The 23,789-nt window shown below is 42.3% G+C and overlaps 1 protein-coding gene across 1 annotated transcript in view; it reads right to left on the reverse strand.

Annotated features, from left to right (window-relative positions):
* The window catches only part of SVEP1 (sushi, von Willebrand factor type A, EGF and pentraxin domain containing 1), a 162,135-nt gene that overhangs the window by 102,280 nt on the left and 36,066 nt on the right, over nucleotides 1-23,789 (reverse strand). Inside the window, exons 4-10 of the mRNA XM_056849206.1 lie at nucleotides 13,790-13,948; nucleotides 12,089-12,268; nucleotides 5,530-5,709; nucleotides 3,792-3,989; nucleotides 2,480-2,598; nucleotides 432-561; nucleotides 55-162 (exon numbers count right to left, since the gene is read on the reverse strand). Coding sequence (XP_056705184.1) covers nucleotides 55-162; nucleotides 432-561; nucleotides 2,480-2,598; nucleotides 3,792-3,989; nucleotides 5,530-5,709; nucleotides 12,089-12,268; nucleotides 13,790-13,948 — 1,074 coding nt within the window. The remainder of the gene's footprint in view (nucleotides 1-54; nucleotides 163-431; nucleotides 562-2,479; nucleotides 2,599-3,791; nucleotides 3,990-5,529; nucleotides 5,710-12,088; nucleotides 12,269-13,789; nucleotides 13,949-23,789) is intronic.

Here is a 23,789-nt window from a genome sequence, read left to right on the forward strand (position 1 = left end):
TACTTGTTGGGACCGTTTTGCCCTTTCTACTGAATTCTAGCCAAAGTAACTCACCTGAATTATCAGAAAACTGTGGCTCATCCCATGTCACTCTGTACTCCTTCTCAGCTACCTGAATTGGAGGCGGAGATCTGCATTTATCAATTACTGGGGGTTCTAGGTCTAAAGAATTTGAAGAATAAGATGAAATGTCATCATATGCCATCAACAAATTTAAACAGGCATGTCAAGGCAAATAGGGGGATGTCATGAAAAGTTTAAGATAAAACTCCTTGTGGACTGGAGAACTGAGAGAAGAAGAAGCGCAAACTATTTCATGCCCATAAAGGCAGCATGGATACTTATGCATCATGTTTAAGAATCTAATAAAAACAAAATTCAGCTTCAACTAAAGCCGATGATAAATCACAATGGGTAGCTATTTTGCTCACCAATAACTTTGACGCTGAAAGTACAGCTTGCCTGGTTTCCAGATTTATCTGTTGCTGTATATGTGATGCCAACTTCTCCAATTGGGAAAAGGTAAGGTGGTGTAAATGCTGGAGTAACCTGAACTGATACCTGAAACAAGAACAAACTTTTCAGGTGCCCACAGGGCAGTAAATATTCCAATCAGGAGCAAGTTTGACAGCACATGTTATGACCTCATTGCCAGATAGCTAAAAGAAATAGCTAAGGAATTGGAAGCCAGTCAGCACTTATGTAACCTCTTTCTATACAGCTACTTCCAACATTTTCCCCATTAGACCTTTGCACATGTGTAAAAAGGCAAGTCTGTTGCTCTGCCCTATGTGCATAAAGTCTGTATGGAAGCCTGCTGAACATGGAAAAAAATAATCCTGCTCAGTGCTCCCTTGAGCAGAATGCACCTGAAATTTAGCAATGTATTTTTCTTCCATCTGGCCATTACTCTGCCAATGCATAGCTGCAGCTACGTTCATGAGTTTGGTAAGGTCAATTTAAAAATAACAACAACAATAATGTTTTGTGTTTATTTTATGTATTTATTTATTTTTTAAACTTGCATCTCACACTCTCCTTTGGGAACATAATATCCAACATAATATCACACTATAAACATAGCCGGGATGCTGCAGGAACTTCATAATAAAATACGATCAACATTCATATCAACCTTGCTCTCAATGCTTGTTTAGGGTCAACACTTTATATGACTGTGTGGCAGAAAGACCAGATGGGTCCTGGTGGGATAAGGACTGGGAGGACAGTGGCCAGGGTTATACCCTCAGTACAAGGCAGGAGGGAGGCGGCCAAGGGCCATTAGGGCGAGACATCTCAGTTGGGCCTATCTGGCCTGACATGCATTCAGTATGATGAGGCTGGATAATGGCTTCAACAGCCCTGTGTGGAGACATGAGGGGGCAAGAGTGAGTCTAAGGGAGTTTGGGAATGAGACTCCAAGGGAGAGGCCGACTACTTGGGCAGGCCTTAAAGGGAGTGGTGTGGCATGATTCCCTTCCCATTCCTTCCTTTTCCCCCTTTGTGGTCTCCTTTCCTCTATCCTTGTCTCCATCTCTTTGAAGGAATGTTGTTGGCCTGCCTTCTGAGGACAGAATTCTGACCCCTCCCTAGCCTCCTGGACCATCCACCCTCCAGGTGAGCCAGGAGACGCCAACCTCCTTGACAGTCTGCCTTGACCCATGTGCTTGCAATTCAGAGCAAACAGCATTTTGAGTAGTTTTGCCATTGTGCTAGGGTTGCCGATTAGGGCCTGCAGTTCTCCCAGTATTACAGCTAATCTCCCGACTACAGAGATCAGCTTCAGAGGGCAGACTCTATGGTATTCCATAAATTCTAGGTGAAATCATTCTGCAAATTCCCCTCCCTCCACAAGAACTGCTCCCATATTTCCAGAAATTTTCCAGGCCAGCACTGGCAGCCCTAAATTGATGCTTGCTCAGAAATCAGGGAACTGACTTACAGTCCTCAGGCAGCAGTGCGAGATTGCATACATCCAGTTCATATAAAAAATATGCTTGGCATTCACAGTCAAGCAGGGAGGCAAAGTGGACAAGACTGACAAAACAGCTAAGCCATGCAGTTTACCCTACTTCCACCCCAGCAGGATCCAGACAGCAAAGGAAACAAACCACCTCTTTTGCAAGACGATTTTCCCTGTTGGGCCAGATTGATGGAGGACAACCAAGACAAAGTGTTTGTAATCCAGACCCAATGAACATTTAGCCAGACAGGCAATATGGCCAAAGCTAGAACAGAGGCAAGCCACGCAATCTCCCCCACCCCATAACACAGGTGATGGGAGAATATACACGTACAAGATATTTTTGTTCCAGTTTCAAGCATCCAAAAAAAGAACTTTTTGAGTCTGAACCGAGGGGTGACAGCATCCTGGAAATATAGTACTTTTTGTCAAGGTGCTTCATATCAACTAATCATTACAGTAATTAATCTGCCTTAAAAAGAGTTTGCATCAAATTAAATTATGATTTTTGCTTACCTCCTCTCCAGAATTGTCATTTGCAGATGGAACCTCCCAGCTAATATTTGCAGAATTCTGGTGTTCGAGAGTAGCGGTTTCAATGTCATCAGGGCAACTAATCTTTGGTACTTCAATGTCTGCGCCATAAAATAAATATAATAAGTCAGTTCAGGATGTATATTTACAAAGGTATCCCAATAAAGTTCAAAGGTGCTATTTCTTTCTAAAACATCATCATATTATTTTCATCCATACGTAACAGTGCCTTTATTTCATAGCGTGTAAACCAATTCATAACTCACACACTTCTGAATACTGAACAAAGGTTTCTGACATTCAGAAACCCATATTTCATGTTCACAAAATAGCATAAAAATGCATCCATGTATTATGATTTATGAGATAAGGAAAGAGATGCCTATAACTTAATATTTCCCATTTGTATATGTTCATGAGTTAAAACCTACTCAACAACTGCTAAGGGTAATTAATCACTGTTCCACAAAAGGAATTTAACTGAGCAGAACTACAGAAGAAGAAGAGTAGGTTTTTATACTCCGCTTTTCTCTACCTTAAGGAGTCTCAAAGCAGTTTAACATTACAATCCCTTCCTCTCCCCACAACAGGCACTTTGGGAGGGAGGTGGGGCTGAGAGTGTTCTGTGAGTGGCCCAAGGTCACCCAGAAGGCTTCATGTGGAGGAGCGGGGAATCAAACCCGGTTCTCCAGATTAGAGTCCACCGCTCTTAACCACTACGCCATGCTAGTTCTCCAAGAATCCAGCATCTTAAATTCACTTTGTTTTATTTATTTGAAATATTTATATCATCACTTGTTACCTCAGACTCAGTGTAGCGAACAAAGCAACAAGGATGCACGAACAACAGTCAATCAACAAGATTAAAAAATGCACAAGTTAAAAAAACAGCCAAATCTGCCAGAACTGTTAGCATCGTATAGACCATCTTTCCACAGCCTATGGAATTAATCCTAAACCTGTCCTCCTGGACCAAGTCCCATTTTATTCAGTGGGGCTTACTCCCAAGAAAGGACTCTTGGGATTGCAGTCAATATTATTATTAAAGCAGAAGTGATGGAACTGTACTTTTGCTAGCTGTAACCATTTTAATTGTTGCCTCCTTAAATAACAAAGTAGGTTATTCCAATATCCATTTTCTAGCAAAGGCACAATCAGCTCTTTTTAGCAAGGATTTCAATCTTGATTTTCTCCAGTCTCAAACTTGTTATTTATTTATTTCCCATCAATCTCTTCCCCTGGTTCTTCTCCTTCTCCCTTGTTAAAAGAAGAAAATTATCGTCAACATGTATACCTTTACAGAAAGCCTTCTGCACATCTTCACTCCACTTCTTGCTGCTTAAACATCTCAGTTCTTCTCTGACTCCAGCTAAAATGAATCCGTTGGGGCAACTGAACCTACACATAGTCCCGTATTTGGAAGGCCCAAGCCCACAAACATCTGGGTGAACAATCACATCTTTTGGTTTCTGGAATGCAGGACACTGCAACTCTAGAGGAAGGAAGTACGTGTAAGTCACTGTATATAAATATAATATATACCGTATTTTTCGCTCCATAACACGCACTTTTTTCCTCCTCAAAAGTGAGGGGAAATTTCTGTGCGTGTTATGGAGTGAATGTACCGGTATGAGGTCCCTCCTGCCGCCCAGCTGGCTGGTGGCTTTAAAGCCGGCTCCCGGGGCGGGGCGGCTCTGGCATTGCAGCAAGATGTGCGGCCAGGCTCCAGCACAGCGGCAGCGGGGTGCGGAGCCAGGCCGCCCCGGGAGCCGGCTTTAAAGCAGCCAGCCAGCTGGGAGGAGGGCAGGGCGCACGCGCCCATCCGGCTCTGTGCGGCCCCGCCCGCCTCCTAGCTGGCCGTTGGGGCGGGGAACGGCGGCTCACGCCGTCCTGACATGCACACGCCCAGCTGGCATTCACTCCATAAGACAAGTTTTTAGAGGAGGAAAACAAGATTTTTTCTTGTTTTCCTCCTCTAAAAACTAGGTGCGTGTTATGGTCAGGTGCGTCCTATGGAGCGAAAAATACGGTACTCATCAGAAATAGTAGAAATATTGTTCTATGTTCAATACAACAGGAAAGCCATGAAATTATGTGGGGGGGGGGGCTGGTCAAGGCCAGCAAAAGGAGCCTTTCAGGAATGCAGAAAACTGCTATGCACCAGTCTTTTAAAACGTTGCTACTCAGATCCTTAATTTCCATCCCTACAAATATCTCAAGAATGGCTGTCAAAGGCAGTGCTTTAAAAATGTGCAGTAGTCGTTTACTGAAGGATAGACTGCAGCTGCCCTTTAAATTGGTCCCCATCCTCTTATTACTCTTCACTCCCGGCAGTTAAGAGGGGCTAATTAGCACTCCTGCTAATGTTGGGGCTGTAAGCCTGCTGAATACAGCTCATCATGTGCTCCCTCTGCCATCTTCCCACCTCCTATGAAAGCGGAAGATTATGCAACTCACGGGTCGTCCCAATTTGTCACATCACCAATTTGTGCTAAATGGACAAGCATGTATTTTCCAGCTTGAGTACATGTGACTGGAAGCCCAGACTATTTCAGGGTACAAGCTTGTGCATATCAAAGCAGTGGAAAATACATGCATTGCCTTATGCACTCCAAATGGTGACCACACATATTGGGGGGATTGTGGGTAGCACAATTTCCCCTTTGAGCATCAAAACTGTTAACAACTGTAAGGGCTACTATGAAGAAACCTGTGCGTTGTGCAGTTCTAATGAAGGCAACAAGCCTTATTCTTCCCACATCTATGTAACTGTTGAGTTTTTTATAAGGCTGTGGGAGAAAACATAGGACAGAAGTGTAGTAAGTTATAAGACAGGAAAAAATTGCAACTGCAGTTTGTTGAAACAAATGCAGTTGATTATTTGACTGTACATAAATATTAACATTTAACTTTCCTTTAAATGTAGAAGACGTCTGTGTTGACATTGCTGAAGTTGTGTCACAACCTTATTTAAGCAATACACTTTGATGATGATTGTATGACAACAGTAATGTAACAAAAAAAATGCATACCCACACACTTTGGTTCCTTTCCATCCCACTGAGAGTTGCCTTGACAGATGAGTTTGGAGTTCCCATCCAATTCATAGCCTTCATCGCAGGTCACAAAACACACAGTCTTATATGAGATCTCACTTATTGAGCAATTTATGTGCCCATTTTGAGGGATATGGAGTTTTGGACATGTCCGAACTGCAGAGGTTTAAACAAATGTTAACACTTTTTCTGACTGAATATAATACTGGTGTCTCTTGGTACTCTTTATTTGTTCCCCAGTCCAAACATCATAAACAAATGTGTAAAAGCCAAGACTTTCCAAAGTATGTTTATCATTTGACTGTGTGTAGGTGTCAGGAGCAAGCCATGAGGATGGTATGCGATAGTGTGATTGAGCTCCACCTCGTGGACTTGCTGTCTGCTGGAATCTGTTTATGGGTTCGCCACAGGGCTAGAGCTTACAGTAGGTATAAAGTGCCATCAAGTCACAGCCAACGTATGGTGACCCCATAAGGTTTTCCAGGCAAGTGTTTAAACAAAGATGGCTTGCTGTTGCCTTCCTCTACAAAGTCTTCCTTGGTGGTCTCTCATACAAGTACTGACCCTGCTTAGCTTCTGAGATCTGATGAGACTGGGTTACACTATACCATTCTGCATTCCATTTTGACTATAGCATTTCATATATCTTAAGGCATTGGCTCTCAAAATGAGGACCAGGACTCAAAAATGCAACACAATTTGCTCGTAGGTGAGTCATGAGGCCAGGACATAGGAAAAGGGTGATTTGGGAGAAAAGGCTCTAGGAGGCTTGATGGCAAATTGGCATTTGCTTTCCAGTAGTGTTAAAAATAGCCATGAAATTCAGCCAGGTGCTCAGTTATAAAATACAAACATGAAAAATAAAATATAAACTTGTTCAGTGTTAACTGATCTAAGAGTACTGTGTTTTGTGTTAGAGATGAGAAAAATACTGTGGAGTTACTTTGCAAAGTTGGTCCTGAGTAAGTTTCGGAGTAGATCCAAAAATCCCAACAACTTTAAGAAATGGATCCTACTTCAAAAGTTTGAAAACTACTATCTTAAGGATAACAGAATGCATGTCCAGCAGTACCTGAAGAACTTTTATTTCAAATGGGTATCCAAGAGGTCAAAATCAGCAAAGGGAATATTAGATAGCATGAAGATGTACCCAACAAAACTTTCTTGGAATAACTCAACCAATGGCTTTTATTCCTGCTTGGAGAAGGGTTTGACTGGATACACACAGAGATCTCCTGCCCCTTTCGCTTGGCATATTTATATGAGTAATCAAGCACGTAAATTTTAGGACAGAGCCTTCTCCAAAAAAAACCCTATTTTTACTTTGTCTCCTCCCAAGCCTTGAATGAAAACCACAGGTTTCTCCTGGAATCTGGAATCATGACTATGTATTTATCTTCTAGGTAAAACAGTGACAGCCCTGTGTTGCTGAAGTACTTATCTGTATCTCCCTAAGCTATTGTTTGCCTGGGAATCTCAAACAGCCAAGCAGGACAAAAGTCCTACCTTCAGAATTCTTTCAAAAGCTTACCTTTTCCCTTATAATGCTTGGGCCATGAGAAAAAATCCCACCCCTCTTCTTCCACTGTTCCCTTTTACCCCATTCCATTCTTAATTATCTGCCTTGCGTTTTAAGAATTTCTATTTTATATTCATTCCAGGGTTCAAGAGTCTGGTAGGGTTGACAGCCTCCAGTTGGGGCCTAAAGATCTAGTATTACAACTTAACTCCAGAATACAGATATCAGTTCTCCTGGAGAAAATGGCTGCTTTGGAGGGTGGACTCTGTGGCATTACACCCTTACCCTACTCAAATGCCACTCTCCCTAGACTCCATACCCAAATCTTCAAGAATTTCCCAAGCTGGAGTAGGCAACCCTATGTTTGACTTATGACTGGAGCAGGGCCATAACGGGGGGGGGGGGGGCGAGGGCAGCCGCCACCCTTGTGGCAAGCAGAGAGGGCACCAGAACTGCGTCTCCTACCCGGCACAGAGGCACCTACAGGAAAGGCAGTTCTACCGCCCTCTATGCATGCCACAGAGGCGGCAGCTGCCCTCCTTGCCACCCCCCCAGGGCTGCCAACCTCCAGGTACTAGCTGGAGATCTCCTGCTATTACAAGTGATCTCATATGAACATATGAAGCTGCCTTCTACTGAATCAGACCCTCGGTCCATCAAAGTCAGTATTGTCTACTCAGACCAGCAGCGGCTCTCCAAGGCCTCAGGCAGAAGTCTTTCATGTCACCTACTTGTCTACTCCCTTTAACTGGAGATGCCGTGAATTGAACCTGGGACCTTCTGCATGCCAGGCAGATGCTCTGCCACTGAGCCACGCCCCCTCCCAACAGCCAATAGAGATCAGTTCTCCTGGAGAAAATAGCCACTTTGGCAACTGGACTCTATGGCATTGAAGTCCCTCCCCTACCTCCCCAGACTCCGCCCCCAAAACCTCCCACTGGTGGTGAAGAGAAACCTGGCATCCCTACCCCCCACACACGTATGGCCCTGGGCTGGGGTAAGGTGACCTGGCAAACTACTGTGAAGGACCTTTGTAGGGCTTGGGTTCCTTTTTATGTTTATTCTGAAGTAAAGGATGAGAATCCAAAAGCCTTTTGCCTGTTGCCCCAGGTAGAATCTCACAGACCATGATAAACTGATCCTAAGAGGCAAAAAACAAGTCATTCTTAAATAAAACTCAAGGCTAAGACTGTTTCTTTGTTACTGTCATATTAACAGAGACAACCAAAACTATGCAATTGTAGTCCTCTTGGGAAATTGTAAGAGAACGCCTATCAATTAAATTCAGTTTTGCAAATATATAGTTTCATATCTTTTCACAAAAACTGCAGAAATAACAGCTTCCTCTAATGCAGGGAGTATACTATATAACGATTTGCTAACAGCGTTTTAAAGTGATTGAGCAAAAGAAAGAAAGAAACAGATGAATCAAACATTCAACCCAAACATTCTCTTTAACATCTGAAGATCAGGAATGTCTCACTGTTGGTTCCAGAATGCTGACCTTCTCTACTCCCCCACCATGCTCGTCTGATTTAAAAAAAACACAACAATTTAGACAATTTACTAAATAAACTACATAAAACATGCCTTTCTGGAACTGGTTTATACCATTTTTATTATAGCTATGCTTACTTTGGCAATCTTTCTTACTTCTGAGTTACATCTTCATATGAAAAAGAGTGTTTGGAAAACTCGCATTTGTATTTTAGAGCTTCAGACCCAGGACACAAACATCTATGACAGACTTAAGGAAGATCATGAGATCCTCATTTCCCCTTCTTCTCTCCCTGTCTCAAGGCAATTATAATACTTTTATAAGCCCCTAGGGAATTATACTCAATACAAAAGCAAACTTTTGCAAGCTGTAACCAGTAAACTTTCTTGTCTCTTGCTTGGTCTACAGCTATAAAGTTGGTTGATTGCTGCCTGAAAGCTTGATTGTTACCTTGTTACTTGGGGTTGTTGTGATTAGAGCTTGTGTGTGAGAGGTGGGGGCTGTGAGCATTTGAATTCCAAGCCTCCTGCTCGCCAGAGGCTCTTGCCCTGTGGCTCTTACCTGTGGATCGTGACTGGGGATCTGTGTGGTGAGTATAAAATCTTGTTATCTCGGCAGAGTAATTCTCTCCATCCAGTTGGAGTACCGAGCAACTTGAATATCTATGTGAATTAGCAGCAGATAGCTGCAGGGCAAGGAACTTCGGCACTCAGTTCTTATTTGGTACAAGAAGAGTGCAAGAGAGTAAAGGGTAGGGTTACAACACCAAAGAATAATATTTTAATTAATTAATTAAATACCAGTTGTGAAGGTAGAAAGCCAGCAGGGGTCGGGGGGCTATCCAGTGTGCTGCACAGAGTGTCTTATGACATGTATGATTATCTGCCTGCTGGACAGAGGTCGTGGGTGTGTGTTCGGTGCAGGGAGCTCCTTGCTCTCAGGAAGCGAGTTGCATGAACCCCAAAGTTTGGTAAAGTTTGGGACCAGGGATCCGATTTTATGGGGTCCCAAAGGGGTCATCCCTGTCCATACAGAAGCATTGTAAACTTTAGCATGCTTCTCTATGGAGGAGGGGGGCAACTTTGGGGTTCATGCAAGGAGAGTCCTTTGAAGCTACCCTGAAAATGTGAGAACTCTTACCTCCAAAAATGCCTCCCCAGAGCTCATTTTAAAAATTCCCATTGGAAAAAGCCTAGGGAAAGCCGAAGCCGAAAAAAGCCAAATATCTATCTGGCTTTTGCTTTATTCCCAGGTTTTGGTATTCGATAAAACCAAAACCCAAATATTGCCGAAATGGCTAATTTTGGGTTTATTTTCAGTTCAGGTTTATCGATATGCACAACCCTAGTCACAAGTCTGACTTGCAAGCCCCTCTCCTCACTTCAGATATACATGTTGGCGACGGTTCAACAACAGCAGGGAGAGAACACTACATGCTCACAGGTACTCGTGTAATCAAAATGGTTGTAGTTACCTACTCAGTATTTCATCTTGTATTATTGCATGCACATGCTTAGTGCAGTGGTGCACAGGGTATAAAATAGTCAAGTGGCTCTTTTAGTTGATACTAATTATGAATGTGGCAGCGAGCCACCGAATGAAATACCACAGTGCTCATAAGCATCACTTATCACATTAATGACATATTTTGGCTAAGCAGAGAAGGCACAGCAAAATATGAGCATTTCATGACACAACCAAATGCGTTTTGAAGGCATTAGCATCTTTCTGCTGTCCTTTTAAAATGATAAAAAGCTAGAGAGAGGGTGCGTGTGGAATTAATGTGACAGCCCATAAAACTATTCCTTTGATCTCCTGCCTTAATATATGTATGGTGAACAGGACCTTAAAAATATACTACAGTTTAGGGTAGCTGTACTAAGAAACTTGAACTTTGGCAGAAAACTGAAAAGAAACAAAACAAAACAGATGCCTTTTAGATGCTTCAAAGGAAACTAATGGAATATGAAGATACCAGCCTAAGTCATTGACCTAACACCGTCTGTCACTTCAAATACTGTGTAACACTTCCTTAAATTTGAGATCCTGAAGCTGCGTACCAAAATCAAAACAACTCTAACGCACTACCCCTCAAGTCAATAAGTGGAAAAGTAGAGTCCTTCAGAGATAACAGAGAGAGAACACACTTTGGGGAAAAACAAAACAGCCAGCACAATATTGATCTGCAGCAATATCAAAAGCGGTTTTCTATCATTTAGCAATCTTTTTAAAGTATAGTAGGGAAAGTTGGCCCATGAAGAAAGCTGACAGGAAGAAAGTTCATTCACTTGAAGTGTGGGGTTAGAGGAGAGTTTTAGGGATACCACGGACAGCCAAAAAGACAAATAGGTGGATTATAGATCAAATCAAGCCTAAACTCCTCTTAAAAGATAAAATAACTAAACTGAGGCTATCATACTTTGGTCACATTGTGAGAATACAAGAGTCACTGGAAAAGACAATAATGCTAGGAAAAGTTTAAGGCAGCAGGAAAAGAGGAAGACCCAACATGAGAAGGATTGACTCTATAAAGGAATCCATAGCACTCAGTTTGCAAGACCTGAGCAAGGCTGTTAATGACAGGACGTTTTGGAGGTCATTAATTCATAGGGTTGTCATGTCAGAAGTGACTTGAAGAAGAAGAAGAAGAAGAGTTGGTATTTATATGCCAACTTTCTCTACCACTTAAGGAAGAATCAAACCAGCTTACAATCACCTTCCCTTCCCATCCCCACAACAGATACCCTGTGAGGTAGGTGGGACTGAGAGAGTGTGACTAGCTCAAGGTCACCCAGCTGGCTTCATGTGTAGGAGTGAGGAAACAAATCCAGTTCACCAGATTACCCTCCGCTGCTCATGTGGAGAAGTGGGGAATCAAACCCGGTTCTCAAGATCAGAGTCCACCGCTCCAAACTACTGCTCTTAACCACTACACCATGCTGAAGTCACTTAAGAACACAAATATAATGTACAAAGGTCCTGGGATTTGCTGGGCATGAAGACAGTACAAAATGACTCTTATAGTATTTAAGATGATGAAGTTAAATAAAATAACTGGGAAGGAAAGGATTCTAAAGAAAATGAAGAATGAGTGCAACAGGAACACGGCCACCACCACCACCACCACCACTATAACTTTACTGGAAGTAAGTTCAATTAAACATTTCTGATCTGGTACGGTGGCCAGAATTTGCTGAGCAATATTCAGAGTTCATGAAACTTCTATAATTTAACTCTAGTTTTCTTAGAAGCACTATATGATTACAGAAAGGCAAATGGATTGTTCACTGAAAGGGTGAATGTTTCTGTATTTTCTACTAAATATTTCTTTATTCTCCTACTATTTCACATTAAAAAAATACATCATACTTCACATGGGACATTCAGATTTGGCTTTTTTGAGCCAGTAAAATAACCAATAAAATGAAAGAAGAAATCGTGTTTTAAAATATATCTGAACCAAACAACTAAATTCCTCTGCAAAACTAAAAAATTTAACAACAGGAAAAGCTTCCTACCCCTGCACGTGGCTTCTGAACCAGACCACAGGCCGTTTGGCTGGCAAAGTCGTATGCTGCTTCCCACAAGGTCATATCCTGCTTTACATCGGATTCCACAGGCAGCATTGAAGTAATTGTTGCAGACATTCTTGACAAAATGGCCATTTTCAGGGGCGCGCAGCTCAGCACAGTGGACCACTAATTAGAACAAGTAACAGAAACTGTCGTGATTTAACTGTTGTTTTGTAATGTCATTCTGAGCTAGGCTATGCTTTTTAAAATATATAAATTATATGTTTATTAATTTGCACTATTTTGCCTCATGGTGATGAAACCAAAGGATCATTTATAGAGTAATACAGCCTAAGCAAGTTCACAGCTTTAAGCAATGCTTTTCAAAGTGTTTTTTGAGGGAGCCTGATGGCCTTGGAAGTGTACTAACATTTCCTCAGTGGAAAAGTTATAAATTTCTCTGAAAGTCAGCTTGCTTGTTTCTTGTGGTGCACTTCGATGGCAGACACAGGAAAGTACTGTCTACATTCTGGGCCCAGCCAGTGCAGCAACAGGAACATTCACTACCAGGCACCTAACATGGATTGAAGTGTACCCTAGCTGGGCATGCTACTGAATTTCATGACTACAGGGCAGCTCATTCCTGAAGGGGGGGGCTGAAGCTCCTTTGGAGCAGGCGTCACCCCGTGCCGGCATAGGTGCCACCTTGGAATAAAGTGGCATCTACCCCAGCGTGGGCGGAAACCTGCCAGCATGGGGACACCATTGGCCCCCACTGGCATGGGGGGGGGGGCATTCCCGGGGGTGGAGCTGCCTTTATGCAGCTTCCATAGCACTTTCACCCCGGGAATGCCCCCTTGAGCGGCGGCAGGGCTGCACCACCTTTTTTTGGTGTCGCAGCCTCGCTGTTTTCAATGGGGCATTCCCCCCATTTTTTCAGTTTTAAAAACTGCTTTGGTGGCGAGGAACCCTCTGAGGAGGCAGCGTGGATGTGCTGCTCCTGGCCGCCACGGAACTACCCCCTCCTTCAGGATTGGGTTTGTAGTTCAACATGAAAACTGGAATTTCTTTTATAGTTTTTTGACACTGGGATGAAGTTACAGTTGTTGTTTCCCCCCAAGCAAAACAATGAAATTCATAGTAAAATTGATATTAAAATTAACACCTGCTTTTTGCGTAAAGATGGTATAAAGCAGTGCATAACATATAAATGGCATAAAATAGAACAAAATGGGGAAAGTAGCAAAATATAATAAACAGGATGAAAAGCTCACAGCAAAACTAAAAGAAATGAAAAATGGCATACTCTTACATCTGTAAGAAGGTACTCTTGCATGAATCTGTAACCCTACTATTAATCCATGAAAGATGCACAGGAGATCTTTGACAGTCAATGTGGAAATAGTTCTGTGAGTGTAGGAAACTCAGGCTTGGATCCCACATTAAATCTTCAGTGACAGAAGGAATTTCCATCACTGGAGCATGACTTTCCCTCACCTTTCCCTCTATAAGGGACCCTCCCCCCCAGGAATAGCATGAGGGGAAAGGTAGAGATCTGTAGCAGGAGAGGAGAATCAGCAAAATTCCATCCACCCCCATTCACAGAAATCCTCTGCAGGCCCCAACCCATAACAAAGAAATATTAATAATGTTTTATGTTTTTCGACAATGTTTATTTAATTTGTGCTTTCAGGAAGCTCTGCTTACCTTCACAAATCTGGCCGTTAGAACGATACCCTTCCTTGCAAATGCAGTCCTCAATGGAGGTACTTCCTGGTGGGGAGGTATGATTCTCATCAGGGCATGAGACACAAGTACTTATTCCACCTGGTGAAGCTTCAGGCTTATAAGTTCCTGAAGGGCAGGCTACAAAGCAAAACATGTACGATAAAAGAAAAGTAAGGATGAAGTTAGAACATACATGTTGGAATGCCACAATCCAGCTAATTTCATCCAGTTCTAGCAGTCAGAACTCTGTACACTTCATTCACAGCCCATAGCAACCAGTTTTTGTGATGCGCTTTAGCAAAAATATAGCATATTATATAACATGATTTTTAAAGGAAAGTACTAAAACACGTTTCATCATATGGACAGCCTAGCATGTTTAAGGGTTGGTTAGCAAAAGGAGGGAAAGAAAGCGTATACCAAGGCATACCAAGTCGATATACCAAGTTCTTCTACTTTATTTTACTGTATGCTCAGGTTTCTTACCGAATGCATCCCCAAACAACCGCTGTTATCCCATCCTTAGTTTTATTCACATAACTTGCAGAGTATCTATCAAATCAGAATTAAATTGTTCCAATAAAAAGGTAGGGAAATGTAAGAGTGCATTTAAGAGGTTAATATCCTCAAAATTACATATTCAAAAATATGCTTATTCAGCTAACTCCATTACCATATGGGATATAATCCTTGCATGGCCGTTCCCCTACCTGATGTTAATAACTGGTCAGATTAAGGATTTCATGATTTGCTTTGTGCTGCTATAAATCCTCAGAAGCCAATTAATGCACATTTTCCAAGACAGGCAAAAAACAACAACAAAAAAGCACAGCCTCATCCTTAATACAATGGGATCAATAAGGGGATCGGAAAGATGTATAAAAGTAGATTTCATTTTTTTGACAATAATTTTCATAAACTTCTGATGCATTTTTAGGTAGCCAGACAGTGATACTCGGAGGTTTCAGGAACAAAGCCAAGACCAACCTGAGCAGTCCTGTTTCTTCGCGTAGGTTCTCTTTGGAATGAGCAAGGGCAGTAAGCCAGAGAGCAAAAATCCTAATACTACACATTACATGGTATCTTTAATGCAAATATAAATTATTAAATGATGCAGGGGGCTAATGCACTATAATTCCTTTGGTTTGAAGTGAGCCGTGTTTCACATAGCATATAGACTGTGCAAAAAAGCATGAGTTTAATCTTCAGTAGTTCTGCCACAAGCAGGGGGGATAACCTCAAAATCTGCTGTGACAAATTGTGTTATATTAATGGAGAACCATAGTTAGACTGACAATGAAGGGTGCAGTCTTTGGTAAGGGACAAAATGTCAAGCTATTTGCCAAAGACGTACTACAGGCTCAGAAACCAAACATGCTGAAAAATTTCCACTACATACATAGGATTGCCAACTTCCAGGTACTAGCTAGAGATCTCCCACTATTACAACTGATCTCCAGCCAATAGGGATCAGTGCACCTGAAGAAAGTGGCTGCTTTGGAAGGTGGATTCTATGGCATTATACCCCACTGAAGTCCCTCCCCTCCCCAAACCCTGCCCTCCTCAGGCTCCGCCCCAAAAATCTCCAGGTATTTCCCAACCCGGAGCTGGCATCCCTACACATAAAACAGTCTTCATAGTCTGATATTGCTTCCAAAAAACAGAGCACGCTCCTACTTATACACAAAGTCTATTGACTTTGCGTACAATGTCGCCTTCCTTTTGTTGGGGGGAGGGGGTGCATGTAGGGAAAAAGGCATGTTCTTTTGGATCATAACACAACTATTTATCAGGGGTATTTACTTTCTCGCCTAGTCACTGGTTGAACACATTGAGGAACAAACCACAAAATCCATAATTAGATCTCTGAACTTTAAAAAAAAAAAAAACTACTTTAAAACACACGGCTCCAAATACAATAGGAGCAGCAGCAGCACTGGGAGGAAAGGGATTTTAATTCTGCATCCCATCCTGCAGTTGTTTCCCTGATCTGAATGGTCTCTCTCATTGTAGGAGGGAAAACATAGATATGGCACTTTTATGTATTCCCCCCCCCTTGGGACTAAATAAATAAATAACAGCTGGGAAGGGCAACAGTGTGACAGTGTGGGAAAATAATGTAAGGTGCAAAGGGTTAACCTCCCTCCCCCGCTCTGATTAAATTCAGACCTCCTTGTCATGTTTCAAGGTTAGGACTGCCAACCTCCAGGTAGCGGCTGGAGATCTCCTGCTATTACAATTGATCTCCAGCTGATAGAGATCAGTTCTCCTGGAGGAAATGGCCGCTTTGGCAATTCGACTCGACAACATTGAAGTCCCTGCCCTCCCCAAACCCCATCCTCCTCAGGCTCAGCCTCAAAAACCTCCCGCTGGTGGTGAAGAGGGACCTGGCAACCCAATTTAAGGTTGTGTGTGTGTTTTAAAAGCATGTGATTGTAGATCTTCTGTACTATCCCTGAACATATCTAAGAAGTGTCCATGTGTGTTGATCATATCCTGGTATGTTACATAATAATTGAACTTCCTTTCTTAATTTAGATATCTCAGAGTTTCACTGAACAGGTTTTCAATGTTTAGTTGTATTCTTCATAATACAATTTGGGAAACAGTCTACTTGTAAAAATTTGTTGTTCAAATGCTACATTTTGGGAAGCAAAAATAAGGTCATATTATTTGAACTCTAGTTTGATACATTATTAAAGATGCGCTTTATCTTTTTACACTAACTTTAATTCTAAATGTGTACAAGAAATTAGCATGGAATTCTTATAGACAACGATAGGGGCAGGGAGATATATAATCAGGGAACCGCACGTTTCTGAAAAACAACAGCTCACTTATTGTCTATATACTGGCCTGAAGTATTGTATGTGTCTCAGTTGTGCTGAGCTAACTTAACCATTTGACCCTTAACTGCTAAATGAACAAACATTAAAATGACACATGTTCTCAATCATTATAAACCATCTTTTATGCATAGTGCATCTCCATGTTTGAAAAAGTGGTTAAATGCAATGATTGTAGCAAAGCACATCAATATAATAAAAGGATCTCTAAGAGAAACTAGACACTTCTCACCCAACTAATAAGAGCAATGGCAGTTAATGTCTATTGTACTACTTTGTTTTGACAGCTGCACATGTAGATCAGTCTTTGCTTAATTAATTCAAGATTCGCCACAGGTGACACACTTAATTTTTTAACAATTTGTATACATCCTTTGGATTTTTTCATGGATTTTCCAGAGGAAAAAAAAGTTCTATGCAACTAGATGTTTTAGATGAATGAAGTGAAAACACACCACAAAGCAGTGAAATGAGGGGTAAAATAACAAGACCAGTGGAACTCTTAAAGACTTTGCACAGATTAGACTCTGTCTAGAATCCTGACCATCGCATCGTATCATCCAAGCCTACTGGCACAACTGCAAAGGATCCTAAGTGGTGCGGGGATGGTTCTGTACGCCTACTGACAACACTGTACAGCACTGGCAAACAGAGAAGAGGGTACTTGAGAACCTTCACACAGGACACTTCTGTAAATATATCAATTCAGTATGTTTAAAGTAACTCCTAGCCCCAATTCAAGGTATGCAAATAAGTGTGCTTTACAACAGATGACAAGTTTCTATCTGATTGGGCCCCAAGAAAGTCTGCTGAGATGCCTACAAAAACACTGGACTAGATGGGAGTTGGTCTGATCCTGCAAGATATTCTGTATGTTCTTAAATAAGAGCATATCGCCTAAGATAATGTCGAGATCCTGAACTACTGTTTTAAATTGGCAGAACAAATCAGTGGACTATAGGGATTCCAGTTGAAAAAACAAAAATAGACCACACAAGACTGAAGGCCACCCTACACTTGTCTCAGAACTGCTAATAGGTTGATGCAACCCGGCCAAAGTCAGAGTGCCACTGACTTCAGTACAAAACCTAAGCATGTGCTTACTGCACATTGATTTCAACTAATGTCCCAAACAATTTAAATACTATACTACTTATTGCTTCTGCATAATTCACTGGTTAGCGTAGACAGAATATATTCATTAGGTCTTGATTGTCCCCCACCTTTGAATGGCCAAAGCTCATCTTTGCTTCAAGGAATAAAGAAAATGATACAGTCAGGAACTAAGGCTTCCTGCTAAGACCGTGAAAGCTATTTTTGCCTCCCAAAGTAGCCCATATATATCTCCAGAAACACAGTAACGAGTAAGAACATACATCTAATTCTGCAGAATTTATGAATGTCAATCTTCAACAGAAATTAACAATGGCTTCTTTCCAATCAGTGACATTTACCCAAAAGTCTGCTGAAAACCTACTTTTGCATCAAATTAATGATGCTAATGATATCATTACATTAATTTTATACCACCAAATTCCATCATACAGCTATTTTGCTTCAAACTCCAGTTCAAGTTAGACGTTTCCTTAAAAGCTATTAGTGACAATGCAAAACCACCGTGACTTTGTGACTATAAGCTAGGGTAAAAATATTTTAAATTAATAAAATAATGGGCAGGTTATTACCATTAAAGACCAAAGTGCTAGTTATCTAGGAATGTGCACTAGCACCAAAATCCAGATTTGGAATTTGAATTCAGAATGTAGAAAATCTGAAATTTTCAAATATTCTGACTCTGCTAAAGTCAGTAGGAATATTTCCCACTTTGTTTCCTATAAAACATACCCCCAAAAAGGCAGAACATATCTCAGCTGTCTGGTCCTTTCCCAGTGCCTATGTTAACTCCAAAGAATTGAGAAAATGCGGCACACGGCAATAGCCACTACTGAAACGCAGCAGTGTCAGACACTGCTAATGAAATGACTGCAATCTGGCCAGGAACCTGAACAGTGCAAATGCCACCTGGTCTACACAGACAGGCAGATTGGAGCAGCACTATCCCAACAGCACTAGGTACAGCGCATTTGAGAGAGCACAGTCCTGGAGAACGTCTGAAGAATGCTCCAGCAGTTGCTTTTGGAAAGGATGCCTGCTTTCTTGATACTTGGTCTACCTTTCACACAAATCTATCTACCTACTAATCACCTTAGAAGTCTCTTCTCTGAGATAAGGTGGGTGACAACCAAGTAGATGGCCCATTCTCTAGCTGCACTCCATTTATGCAACTCTCTTTTGTTGTTAAGTTCTCCTTGATAACCTCTTTGTTATCTTTTTAGATACTAGCCCAATTCTGCCTTGTTTGCCCAGGTTTTTGTGTTGTGTTTTGTTTTCTGTCCTCCTTCATTTTATGTTGTTGCTAAAGCACTGGAAATCTGCCTGCTGACAAACAGCTGGCCAGAGTCTAAGCTTCTCTCAAGTTCAAAATAGTTTTAAAGTGTGTAATAGATGTCAATGAATTGTTTTAATGTTTTGTTTTATCAGTGATTTGTCAGCTGCCTTGCATCACAAGTTTGAAGTATAGAACCTTTTTGAGAAATTAAAGAAATAAAACAAATAAATGTGTTTAGTTCAGAAAACAAAGAGTAGTTGTCTTTCATCCAAAAGGCAACTCTTCCTGTAAAAGCCCACTCTATACTTCCCACGAAGAAGAAGAGCTGGTTTTTATATGCCGACTTTCTCTACCACTTAAGGCAGAATCAAGCCGGCTTACAATCACCTTCCCTTCCCCTCCTCACAACAGACACCCTGTGAGGTAGGTGAAGCTGAGAGAGAGTGACTTGCCCAAGGTCACCCAGCTGGCTTCGAGTGTAGGAGTGAGAAAAAAAATCCAGTTCACCAGATTAGCCTCCGCCAATCATGGATGTCTGTGGATTCCCCATTTGAGCTGCTGTGCTGCTGTTCCCAAGGATCCCCCAACCCTCAGGAACAGGGTTTTTTTTCGGTATGGGGAGGAGGATTGCAGAAGACAGAGGGACATGGGAAAGGTCAGTTCCATGTGAACAGTGGGGTCTGCAGTTCTTCAGCTCCAACCAATTTGGTTTTTATTAGTTTTGTCAAACTATAAATTCTTAAAATATGAACTAAGGCAATAAGTATTTGTAAACAATATGCACTGACAACTATAACCACTATGTGGTTAAGAACAGCAGACTCTAATCTGGAGAACCCGCTCCTCCACATGCAGCCTGCTGGGTGACCTTGGGCTACTTACAGTTCTCTCCCAACTCTCTCAGCCTCACCTACCTCACAAGGTGTCTGTTGTGGGGAGGGGAAGGGAAAGTGATTGTAAGCCGCTTTAAGACTCCTTAGAGGTAGAAAAAAGAGGGGTATAAAAACGAACTCTTCTTCTCAGATGTTTCAAAGTGGGTAGCTGTGTTAGTCTGTCTGAAGAAGTGAACTGTGGCTCACGAAAGCTCATACCCTACCAGAAAATATTTTTGTTAGTCTTTAAGGTGCTACTGGACTCTTGCCCTTTTCTACTTCTCAGATGTTGTTAGCTACTTCCTTGATAGCATATATCACAACCTTTTAACTTTATAAAATATTACCCCAGTAGGATCCATATTCCCAGTTCAATTATCTACCAAAATTCAGTAACTGCTTTCCTTTATCCCTTTAGACAAATTGTATCTGTCTGACAATAAACAATAGCTCCAAACTGAAATTGGAGAAAACGGTGTTGCATGAGGCAACTGGGAGACCCCAATGGTTATTGTTAGGCATGCTGAGAAATAAATGTGATTGCTAGGTGAACTCACCTTGCTCAAACGCACTCACCTGATGAGGTGAGTACCTGATTGTGTCGTTTTGATGTTCCTTGGCAAAGCTCGTCTTGAGCATAGCACCACGGTTAGCAGCTTTGTGCCTGCTCATTATATTTGCTTGTGCTACATGGCCAGGTCAATGCTGCATGCAGTCTTTGCCCAGTTTGACCACTAACAGTCCAATCCTAATGGGGGTGTTGGTTAAGGAGTGCCCCGGGACGGCGCCACCGCACTGCCTCCAGAGTGTCTTGCTGCCAAGCGCAGCAAGTCCAAAAAGCAATTTTGAAGAAAACCCCGTGGAAATCTCCATAGAGCTATGCCTGCCTTTTTGCAGGCGTAACTCAGCACCTGCAAAAAGGGCCAGGCTGATAGGGTGTAGGGAGCTGAATAACATCAGCTCCACTCCCTTTGACTCCTGCGCAAGCCCCTGAATTGGGAAGATGCTGCCAGTGAGGCTGCGCTGGCATTTGAGCATGGTGCTGGCACCAGAGCTGGCGAAAGAGCCCCTGCGCCAGCGTTTGTGCCACTTTAGCCAGTGCAAGTGGCACTAACACCAGCACAGAGGCCACACCCGCTCCTATCTCCTTTTGCCCCTCCTCTGTTAGGATTGTGTTCTAAATTACTGGAGAACAGGCAGTATCCCTCACAGTCAGGTCAGGAAATTAAACTGACCTGCTGGTATTATAAAGCACAGAACCATAGTTCCTCTTTGTGAGCGAATAGCCAAGTGAATCATTTAAATGGGTGACTTCTTTTTGCCCCTGTACAATCAGGAGCATCTATTTGATAAGTGATCACAAGAACAGCTATGTTTATGGCATACATCAAAAGCACACAGAGACCTCTAAGCAGAAAAACCCAACTCAAACATTTTAAACTGAATTTCAGTAGTACCTTTTAAACCAGGGAAGTCAAACCCATTTGTGAGGAGGTCCGGACTGAACAACAATGTCTCTTGGTCGGGCCGAAGATGGGTGGCCTCCGTGCGGGGGGGGAGTCCCCATTGGGAAGCTTCCCCTGTCACGGAGGCCAGGTCTACCCATTGGTTTCTATAGAAACCAAGGGGGAGAGGCAGGGAAAGCAAGTCTGGCCCTCTCCGGGGCCAGGATCACATGGGAGAGGGGGGGGCGGTGGGGAATGCGAGTCTGGCCCTCACCGGGGCCAGGATCACGCAGGAGAGTGTGGGGGGGGCAAATCCATTCTATAGAAACCAATGGGTAGACCTGGCCTCCATGGGAGTCTCAGTCGGGAGGCCAGGTCTACTGCCATGCAAACCAATGGGTAGACCTGGCCTCCGGATGGAGATGGGTTTTTTCCCCCATGGAGGCCAGGTCTACCCATTGGTTTGCATGGCAGTAGACCTGGCCTCCCGACTGAGACCCCCCACAATGGAGACCAGGTCTACCCACTGGTTTCTATGCACATAGAAACCAATGAGTAGACCTGGCCTGCATGGGGGGGGGGAGGGGGAGCAGCAGGGAAAGCAAGTCTGGCCCTCGCCGGGGCCAGGATTGCGTGGGAGGGGGGGCGGCGGGGAATGCGAGTCTGGCCCTCACCGGAGCCAGGATCGAACGGGAGAGTGGGGGGCAGTGGGGGGGGGGCCTTGGTTCGCAGTCCGGTGAGCAGCCCTCTGGGCTGCCACTTTGACACCCCTGTTTTAAACACTGGAGGCAGTGGAGAAAGTAGCTGTGAGAAAGCAGACTAATTGTATGAGAAAACAGTATAATTGTGCAAATCCATTGCATCCAGATTCAGTTGGATGCAATCTAAATAGCTCACTGAACAACGGCCTCCATGCTCGTACCTGACAAGCAAGATATGAACCAAACCAGTAGGTGACTGAAAATGAGTTATATAATGTGAATTAGAAATCACAAAAAAGTGCGAAGACAGCTGAAACAAGCACCTAGAAACTAGAAGAAACAGGAGAATTTGCTATAGTTGGTTTATGAACAGTTTAGCTTTAATTCATAAGGCCATGTAGCCCTGCTCCTTTGGGCTCCAGTTGTTTGGGAGTATATGGGAGTAACCTCAACTGAACGCAGTAGGACTTGCTCTGAGTAAGCATGCACAGGATTGAGTTGTAATTCTGCAAACCTAGCCAAAATTATTTGGAAATCCTCTTGAAATGGAATATGTTTCTCAGTAAACACAGTTAGAATCAGACAATAAACCTGACCTTGATTTCATAGAAATAAATACCACTGATTTGACTAGAACTTAGCCATTCAGGAATATATATTTACAACTAAGTACAAGAATGAAAAGAACAGGCCAAGGGCAACTTAACTCACAAGCAAGGTAAACTAGTGACTTGTCTTTAAAATCAGTTTAGTTTAATTTAAAATTTAGTCCAGTTTAAAATAAGCCAGTGTGGTGGACTGGTCTGAGTGCTGGACTAGGACCAACATGCCCCAGTTTCAGATCCCCCTTTGAACTGAAATTTACTGGGTGATCTTGGACCAGGTACTCTCTCTCAATCTAACCTAACTCACAAGTTTGTTGTGAGGACAAAACAAAATTCTGTAGGTGAAGGGCAGGATAAAAATGCACTAAATAAATAATGGAAGTAAACTTTCAGAAATTCAATTTAATGAGCTTGTAGACAGGAATGCCACAATGCCACCCTAAGCAAATGTCTCAATGCCATCCTAAACCCAATGCCCTTCTAAGCCCATTGATTTCACCAGACTTAGAAAAGTGTAACTCTTCTTCGGATGACACTACCAGCATCTCTGTAGTTCATTGGTTTAAGACGAAATGCCTTTATTGTTTTGTAGAAAATTGAAATATTATTTATAATTGGTTATTCTAATTTGGGTTCAGGAAGATTAATTTGACGTTACAAAACCTTTTAAATTTTACTTCAGGCCTTAATCTCTCGCTCGTTTTAAAATTATGTGGAGCTACATCATCTGCAAGCTTAGCTAAGAACATTACTAGAGATTTTATTATGCTCATAGTTCAGTCCAAGGGCAACTTACTTTGAATAAGATCCCAGTCGCATAGTGAAGTCTGTTACAGAGCAGCTTTTCCTGCAGTGTGTCAGGATCCATAAAATTTTGGCTTGACATTGTGGCTGAAACTGACTTCAAACATATACTGTCTCACATACCCTTGTGACAATAATTGTATATAAACAGTTGCTCACGTTTTATTTTATTGCAGTTTACTGTCTCACATGCACCATAGTACGCAAACAACAAAAATCTGTTTTCATGACAACAACATGACAACACAGACAGTGTATCCCCAGCTGCAGTTTTACTTATAGGTACACAAGCAGATATGTGATTTGTCAAGAAGGAC

The sequence above is a fragment of the Euleptes europaea genome, chromosome 4 (assembly GCF_029931775.1).
Source record: "Euleptes europaea isolate rEulEur1 chromosome 4, rEulEur1.hap1, whole genome shotgun sequence".
In the NCBI taxonomy this organism is placed as follows: Eukaryota; Metazoa; Chordata; class Lepidosauria; order Squamata; family Sphaerodactylidae; genus Euleptes; species Euleptes europaea.